Source organism: Impatiens glandulifera, chromosome 6 (assembly GCF_907164915.1).
Source record: "Impatiens glandulifera chromosome 6, dImpGla2.1, whole genome shotgun sequence".
In the NCBI taxonomy this organism is placed as follows: Eukaryota; Viridiplantae; Streptophyta; class Magnoliopsida; order Ericales; family Balsaminaceae; genus Impatiens; species Impatiens glandulifera.
Window position 1 is genome coordinate 8,208,332 of NC_061867.1, and position 9,444 is coordinate 8,217,775.

A 9,444-nucleotide genomic window follows, 5' to 3' on the forward strand; every position below is an offset into this window, starting at 1 on the left:
TATATATTATTTTACCTGACTGAAATACTTAATTAATAAATTTAGATGTTATAAGATTTTTTTAATTTAAATTTTATCTAGTTATATATAATACTTTTTAAATATTTATGTAATTTAAATAAATAATATATATATATATATAAATAATTGAGTCGAATATCCAAAACAGAGTTCTCCAAACAATTTTTTATTTATTTTAAAATATTTTATTATTATATATTAATAATATTTAAGTCTTTTTACTTAAAAAAATATCATATTTTTTTACAAAAATTTAGTCATAAATTATTTAAAAAACCATTATTCCAATAAAAACTCAACTATTATTTGTATATTTTTAACATAATTATATATATATATATAATATTATGAATTTATATAAAGAAAGTAATATATATTTATAATAAAAATGAGGAACAGTTAATGCGTCAATAAATGTTGATGACAGATGATAATATCTGTTTTTTTACACAAAAATTATGGATTGGAAAATTTAATTGGGTAAATAATTAAATAATATCTAAAAGTTCCACGATATAATATCTGTTTCTGATTTCAAAATTACTTTAATTTTAAACTTGTTCACGTGCATGTGGTTGCATAGTAGGAAAACTATACATAAATATTTATAAAAGTTATAGAAAACATTGATTTAGACAAATGTTTTTCCACATTAGAAAAAATAAACATTTAATCCAAATAAGAGTCTCAAATTTATTTATAATCTAAAAATATTTTTTAATATTTATACCTTTGTAAAATTGTACATATTTATTCAAATAAAATCAAACAAACTTCAATCACTGTCAAAATATACAGGCGTTCGATCATGCCACAATATCCCTATTAAAAAGTGTCAAGTCACATCGCCTAAATTTAAACAAAAATTATCTTTGGGTACACAAGACACGTGCATTTAAGTGCTTGGCTCCATATTATATACTGTCAAGTAAGAGTTGCTGAATTTTGTATCTGATTTATTTGAACTTCAATTCTCAGATTTCATTAGAGAGAGAAATTAACCACCATGGCTGATCCAGCAACTATAACCAGTGGTTTGCTTTCAAATTTGGTACCTCTGATTCAGGATGAATTCAAGTTGATTTATGGTTTTGATAAGGAGGTTGAAAAGCTATTGGGCACGCTATCTGCAATTAATGCCGCACTTGAACATGCTGAGATAAAGGACGCGTGGAAGAAGGACAAACAAACGGAAGATTGGTTGTGGAAGCTCAAAGATGTGGTGTATGAGGTTCAAGACATCATGGATGACTGCACCTATGCAGATCTTCGTCTTCAAGTCAACAGGCGTAATGCCTCCTCTTCAACCTGGATCAAGGTAATCAACTCAATAACCCGTCCTTTTATCAGTACTAGGACACGTCTAAAAGTTGGTCACAAAATTAAGGATGTTCAAGAGAAGCTTAACCAAATTTCTTCAGACTGTCAAAAGTTACATTTGCGTGAATCTATTCATGACAAATTTACTAGTCGTTGGTGTGAAACCATATCTCTTTCTAGTTGTAATAAAGTATATGGGAGAGATATGGAGAAGAAAAAGATTATTGATATTCTGGTCAATAATACATCTGGTGCTTGTGCCGATAAAAAACTATCTGTTCTACCCATTGTTGGAATTGGGGGTCTTGGTAAAACAACACTTGCTCAAACGGTCTTCAACGATGAGAAGATTGCTAAGCATTTTGAAACCAAAATCTGGGTTTGTGTTTCTGATGAATTTGATATTCAATTGGTGATGAAAGCCATCTTAGAAGAAAAGGCGGAAGCACGCTCAGAAGAATTGCAGAAAAAAGTTAGAGAAAAATTGAGCGGGAAAAGATATTTAATTGTATTGGATGATGTTTGGAATGAAAACTTTGAGGCATGGGCACAGTTGAAATCTATCTTGGACTGTGGATCAAATGGTGCGTTTGTCCTTACCACGACACGGAAAAAAAATGTGGCAACAATTATGGAAACGATTCAACATATTCAGATACCATTGCTCTCTGACGAGGATTGTTGGCTACTCTTTGAAGAGCGTGCATTTATGTGTGGGACACCCAAAACTCAAAACTTTGTTGATATTGGAAAAGAAATAGCTAAAAAATGTAAAGGTGTTCCCTTAGTTGCCAAGACATTTGGAGGACAATTGGGCTTTAAAAGTGATATAAATGAATGGGGTAAAATAAGAGATAATGAGATATGGGAGACTCAAAATGAAGAATCTGATCTTTTGCCTATTCTAAGGTTGAGTTACTATGACCTTCCTTATCATTTGAGAAGATGCTTTGTGTTTTGTGCTATATTTCCCAAGGATGCTGAAATAAAAAAGGAGAGATTAATCCAATTGTGGATGGCCCATGGTTTAATTCCTACAGTTATAAACCAAGAAATGGAAGATATTGGGAATACAATTTGGAAAGAGTTGTGTTGGAGATCCTTTTTTCAAGACGAGAAATCAGATCAATATGGAATTTATGAAACATGTAAGATGCACGATCTTATGCACGATCTTGCCCAATCTGTTATGAAAAATGAATGTTATACGTTGGATGTTAATAGCTCAAGTGATGGTTTAAGACGAGAAATTCGCCATGTGTCGACAATGGTTGATGAATTTGTCAAAACACCGGTTCGTTCTCTTAAAAAAATTGGAGGATTGCAATCACTAATGCTCAATGACAGAGATGTTTATCTAGATGTCAAAATACAGCAGATTTGTTTGAGTGTCTTGAAGAAACTTTCGGCTCTACGTGTCCTTCAACTGAGCTGCAATGTGCATTTAGAATATGTGGGATGTCTAAAACATCTTAGATACTTAGACATTTCCGAAAATATTTGGATAAGAACATTACCGGATAGTATTTGCGATCTCTTGAACTTACAAACTTTGAAACTCAATAAGTGTTATAGGCTTAAAAGTTTGCCCAGAAATACGAAAGACCTTATTAGTCTGCGGCATCTTTATTTGGAGGGGTGTGATAGATTAAAATATATGCCTAGAGGGATGGGGAAATTGAAACATCTGAAGACGTTAAGCTTGTTTGTGATAAGCAGCAAGGGGAGAGACTGCCAATTAGATGAATTAAAAGAATTGGATATTGGCGGATCATTGAAATTGAAGAACCTTGGAAGAGTTAGCGATACATCTATGAAAAGAGGGATAAGTATGGCTAGAAAAACGAATATCAATGAATTGGAGTTGGAATGGAGATCTCTTTATGAAGATAAAGAGGGCAAGAATACTAGAGATGAGAAAATTGGTGAAGCTCTAGAGGTTTCAACTGCGAGGTTGAAGATTTTGATAATGAGTGGTTACGAAGGTGAAAATTTCCCTAAATGGCTTGAGCTTAAGGGCTTGGACAATGTGAATACGATTGCTAGTAGCAGCGTTGACAATGAAATGATAGTACTATTCCCTTTGTTAGAGGAATTGGAGATTTGGAGTATGAAGAATTTGAGGGAATTGGTGTCACCTAGCTGTTGGAGTGCTGGAGCATTCCCTAATCTAACCAAGCTGGCGATATGGTATTGCCCAAAGCTAGGGGCCTTGCCACCGCATCTCAAAGCACTCAAAGATGTAACTTTTATTGGTGAATGTTCGGATGAATTGTTATATAGCATCTGGAATCTTAGTGGTACTCTCACTCATCTGAAACTTAGTGGATTGAATAATGATGTGGAGCATGGAATATTCAGCGTCAACAACAACATGAATGGAATTGAAGTAGTGTTATTCCCTTTGTTAGAGGAACTGAAGATTGGTGGTATGAATAATTTGAGGGAATTGGTGTCACCTAACTGTTGGAGTACTGGAGCATTCCCTAATCTATTCAAGCTGGATATATCTTATTGTCCAAAGCTAGGGGCCTTGCCACCGCATCTCAAATCACTCAAAGAGGTATATATTTGGGGTGAATGTTCGGATGAGTTGTTATATAGCATCTCAAATCTCAGTGCCCTCACTCGTCTCACTCTTGTTGGATTGAATGAAAGAAGTGTTTTATTTGGAGCTGGTTATAAGGCATTAATGTTTGATGATGAGATGCCATCAACATCATCATCATCGTCAAATAATAATAGTGAAGCACAATTAGGAGGAAGAGGACGCTCAACTTTCCAATCTCTTCAATCTCTGCGTATTAGTTACTGCAAGAAGTTAAGGCGTTTGTTTGATGAGGGAATGATATCAAAGATTAGTGGCTGCCAGAACAAACACTTCATCAACTCTCTCACGGAATTGGATATTCGTATTTGTCCGGAGTTGATGATATCAGTTGAGGAATTTGTTGGAAACCTCAATATTAATAATAATTCACTACAGAGATTGACTATCTGGAATTGTCCTAAGTTGGTGTCTTCAGAAGAAGCGGACGATGTTATCGTACTCCTGCGTTCCCTTCGAACCAGACTTAAATTCTTCAGAGTTCTATTGGAAGAGGAATAGAAGAAGAAGTGGAAAAAGAATAGAAAAAGAGGAAGATTCAATTAGAAGGTACGTATAAGAAGAAGAATAATTATATTCATCCATTAATTGCATCTTAATTATTATTAATTATTTAATGACTTGTAATTAATTTCTTGACATACAGTGATAACCTAATTAATTAAAGGAGGAGTAGAAGACTCAACAAACAAGGAGCTGGTACGTACCTAAATAATTATATTCATTTTGTAATGATTTCTTATTTACTTGAAGTTCAGAGTGGATAGGTAATCTATTGGAAAATAAACACGAAATTTGGTAGGCAGATCTCTGTTTCTATACGAAATTTGGTATGCAAGATCTGTTTGTATGATTCTAACTTTCTATATGAATATGATAGAAAAGTGTTTCAAACAAATTATTTCTTAATCAAATTTTAATACAAGAAATCCATTGATTATTGAATCTATTTTATTTCTTGCTGAACTCTTTGCAGGAGGGAGTTTGATCTTGCTAACAGGGAAGCAATGGATGAATCTGCTGACTGGAGACGAATGTACCACCAACAACTAGAAAGGGCTTCTATGTGCATTTAAGGATTTAAACAATGTGAGAATTTATCTTTTCAATTTAGCCCTAATACATTTGATTATCTCATTCCCATTGCTTGTTAGGTTATTAGTTAAACATATATATCATCCATTAATAGTTCAAGCTGAATAGATGCTCATTACGATTCATGTTTTTGCAGATGAAAAAGAGGATGATGGAGGAAAATGGTGCAAATAAATAACTACTTGAAAAAGAGGCTGGAATTGCTTCAGAAGGTGATTGATTCTTCAATATTCAATCAACTTGTTTTCATCTTATTTGTTGTTTTCGTAATATGGTATGTATGTATGTATGTATTATCAAACTAACAGGAGAACATGAATCTGTTGGAAAAGGGTTGAAACACTGAAGCAAGAACTCGAATGGGATAAGCTTAAATGCAACTAAACAAATCGTTCGATAAAGGCTTGTACACAAAATTCGATGTAGATATCATAGACGAGGAATAGAAGAAGAAGAAGAATATCTGTCTATTCTCCACTGCAAGAAGTTAAGGCGTTTGTTTGATGAGGGAATGATATCAAAGATTAGTGGCTGCCAGAACAAACAATTCATCAACTCTCTCACCGAATTGACTATTTTCTATTGTCCGGAGTTGATGATATCAGTTGAGGAATTTGTTGGAAACCTCAATATTAATAATAATTCACTACAGGATTTGACTATCTGGGATTGTCCTAAGTTGGTGTCTTCAGAAGAAGCGGACGATTTTATCGCACTCCTGCGTTCCCTTCGAACCAGACTTAAAGTAACCAAATTTGGTACGTATTTAGTAAAACGATCAATTACATCTTTTTTATTGTTTTATATTTTTAAAACGATCCAATCCAATATAATCTAATCTAATCTTTTGCATCATGACGAAAATTCAGGCATCTTTTATAATAAAGTTATTGCAGACCTCCAATTCTGATTCCGCGCTGAAGCAGCAGCCAAACAAGTGTAGATCTGTAAAAGTATTTCATCTAATTTGCACCTTTATATATATATAGTTAATTAGTTATATCTATTGTTATGCCAAAATGTCTATTCTTGCTTTGTTAAGGATGTAAATTGGCTTTTATTGGCACTCTTGATTTATGGCAGTCCAATTATTTTTTTTCATACTTTTAAATACCAACTATTCTAAAAATGACATATATCACCTCTAGATCTAAAGGCGGATTTAAATGAGTTTATATTTGGTTTGTTTATTTGATTGTTTAAAACTTCCAACTACTCAGTATAATGTTACGGCTCATTAGTGTCACAACACATTCAAGGGGATGTCGAGGTTCATTAAAGTCTTGATCTCATAGTGTGTTAATCTTCCTAGCCCAAGGGAGGTTCAATCGCCTAAATAGGCTCAACCCAATGAATATTCTAATTAAGGGAGAGATATTCTAATTTAATAAGGGATATTCTAGTTAAGGAGTTGATATTCTAACTTCTAAGTTAAGAAGGGATATCCGAAATTAGTGTAATTAATTTGTAATTAGAAGGCAATTCTTAAATTAGTAGATTATAAGTCTTATAATTACCTCAAAGGTATACATTGTAATTATCAAGTATTCAATATACAATTCTTATTCTCAAGTTCTTTATCTCTAAGTTACTTTTGCATGGTGTAAAATGACTTACTAGCTAGAATTTGAGTCGATCTAACATAGTGTCACACGAGTCGAATTTCAATTTCATCCCGTGATAATAGTGATAATAAGGCCATGTTTGATTCAAATGGACTTTGATAATCACCCTAGGTCCAGCTTGAGAAAGGCCACCATTAGACTGCCTTATAGATCAAATAAGATTTGGGTTAAAAGCCCAACAGGTTTCCACAAATCATTGGGCCCTTATTTTGGGTCTATTTACTAATGACTTCTATTTAAAGAAAAACTCATTAAATGTATGTAGTTGTATAAACTAACGCTTAGATATATAAACTAATAAAAGTTAATTTAAACGTATTTACTAATAAAAATGGCATCTTAATTGAGTAAGTTAATTTTTTTTAATTAATATTTATTAAATAAATTTTTTTTTTCTCTCTTCTTTTTTTATTAATTAAATATTCATTTTCTCTCTTCTTTCCTTTTTCTTTATCGATTATATTTCTCTCCCTCTTTTTAACTTCTATTCTCTATCAGTTTTGTTCTATTATATTTTTGATGAGTTTATTCTATTATAATATTATAACAGGTTTTCTAATTTTATAAAAAAAAATAACAATTTATTTGTAAATTTTATTCTACTATAATGTTTTATGGAGTGTGTTTCTGTAATATAAACAAAAATAAAATTAATAATTTTTTTCTTATGTAATCTTTGATTGAGAATTTATAATTTTTAATTACATTAAACTACTTAGAGATTATAATATTTAAGTATTATTTCCTAAATAAATCTATGTTCATATCGAAATAAAGCAAAATAATAAAAAGAAATCAAATTAAATAATCATATATCAAATATTAATATAAAACATAAGAACAGATTAAAAAAAATTATATAAAAGGAGATAAATTAATTAATTAATATAAAAAAAGGAGAAAAAATAAATATTTAATAATAAGTATATATTAATTTTTTTATAAAAACTATTATGTTGTTTCTTAAAGGTTAGTTTGATGTTACCCATTTAGGCACGGTCTGTATTCACTAAGTCACTGTCATCTGTACAAATCAACAAATGAGGAGGGTGATGCTTCACTTTTGTGTATACGTGTCATTTTATGAGTGGAATACAATGTCGTTGTCTTTACGGGTATCATCGAAATAATCCTAAAAGAGGTACAAGTACAGTATAACTTTTAATTTTTTATATATTAATTTTATTTTATTTATGTCCACCAATTATGGTCAACAAAGTCCAAAAACTCAATAGCACAAATTTAGCCGAGAGGACAATAGACGCCATTAATGGCTGCATCAATCTTCACTCCCCTTCTCGACACAACAAGGACGATTGTGTCTCTACATACATCTTCATCTTCATATCTTCCATTCTCCAATCCAACACAATCAAAATCGATGGATACATTATAAATTATCTCTCCCAATCACCGGAATTACCCGATGGGGTATTTATCGGAAGATTTAATGAAAAAAGTGTCTGAATTTATGTCGAGTTTCGATGGGGACTTGTTTTGGTCAATCAATGGAGTGGGCGATTTGATAGTGGTGTATGTTCCTGAAGGGTGTAGGATTGAGAGTCCTTTGCATTTGAGGTACTATTCCATTGAAGGAGCTGAAATTGGAGAAAACCGTATTGCCATTATCGAATCCGAGAGTTGTAGTTATTGTAGAGAAGGATGAACAAGTTGATTTGATTGAGGAGATGGTTGTAAGTGTTATTGGTCATAACCGATTCGGTTTGATAGCGTAAAGGTGGGCGACCGCGGTAGAATACTAGTGTCATTCAATATTGAATGGTTGATAATTCTTAATAACTCAAATGTCCAATTCCGTAAATTCATTTCGCGTCCAATCTTTTTTGTTCTTGCCTATCACAAATAAACTTAATGTCTTCCATTTTTAAATTTCTAACGTCCCTTTAGATGGCAATCATAAACATTTTTAAAAAAATTTGATCAGTTTATATAAACATCCCTCTAGGTATTTTCAATGCAAAAGAAAAGTATTTACCGACACATAACAGTGCCACAAAGATTTGCAGGTATGTTTAGCGGATCAATTTATATAAATAAAATATTGTTTTATCTACTAAAAACAAAGATTAAATATGAGAAAAATGTTTATAAATTTTTCTGTGAAGAAGAGTAGAATTTATGCACAAATGGACTTTAAAATAACATTCAATAAAAAAGAGAGTTTATCTTCAACAATCCAATTTCGCTATTGCCAACTAATGGAGGAAGGAAAAAAAATGCTTTTTAAAATGGAAAAGAAAATTATATTGCAATTAGAGAAGTGAGGAGATGTATTAATATCTAAATCTAATATGACAAGTAATAGATTGACTAAATGTTCTTATTCAACTCTAAAAGTGAGTGCTAGCCAAGTCATTCTAATTCAATATTACAACTATTTTTAGTATGCAATAATACAGCATATGTCCAAATGTCGAAATAGTGAAAAATAAATAAAAAGAATCATCTAAACTACTTGCTCTAGTTTAAAACTTTAGAAATAATTTTGAAATATTAGAGTTGGAAATATCTCATTCTCACTTCTACATTGTATGAGTTTTTTTGGGGTTATCCTTCTACAACAATTCTTACTTTTGACCTTGCAAAAGAAAAGTATTTACCCGTGCATAACAGCGTCACAAAGATTTACAGGTTATGTTTAGCGTCGAAACAATTTTAGTGTCGCTTTATAAACAATGTAAATGGAATATACCACAACTGAATTATCATCTAACTTTAATCACATTTTCACCATTCCTTCCACGTTTTGAATTT

General features: G+C 31.6%; 1 protein-coding gene and 1 long non-coding RNA gene across 2 annotated transcripts; both read left to right on the plus strand.

Annotated features, from left to right (window-relative positions):
- The first annotated feature begins 1,027 nt into the window (after positions 1-1,027).
- LOC124943069 (putative disease resistance protein RGA4) lies at positions 1,028-4,450 on the plus strand. Its single transcript, XM_047483632.1, has one exon. It carries the CDS (start codon positions 1,028-1,030, stop codon positions 4,448-4,450), a length of 3,423 nt encoding a protein of 1,140 aa, XP_047339588.1.
- Positions 4,451-5,024: 574 nt separating this feature from the next.
- On the plus strand, positions 5,025-5,688 carry LOC124941196. Its single transcript, XR_007099612.1, has 2 exons — positions 5,025-5,256; positions 5,353-5,688. It is a non-coding gene; the product is annotated as an uncharacterized LOC124941196 (long non-coding RNA).
- The last annotated feature ends 3,756 nt before the right edge of the window (positions 5,689-9,444 follow it).

Bases quoted from the DNA above. Each gene is read 5' to 3' on its own strand.
- LOC124943069 (XM_047483632.1), top strand. From the start codon at position 1,028: ATGGCTGATCCAGCAACTATAACCAGTGGTTTGCTTTCAAATTTGGTA.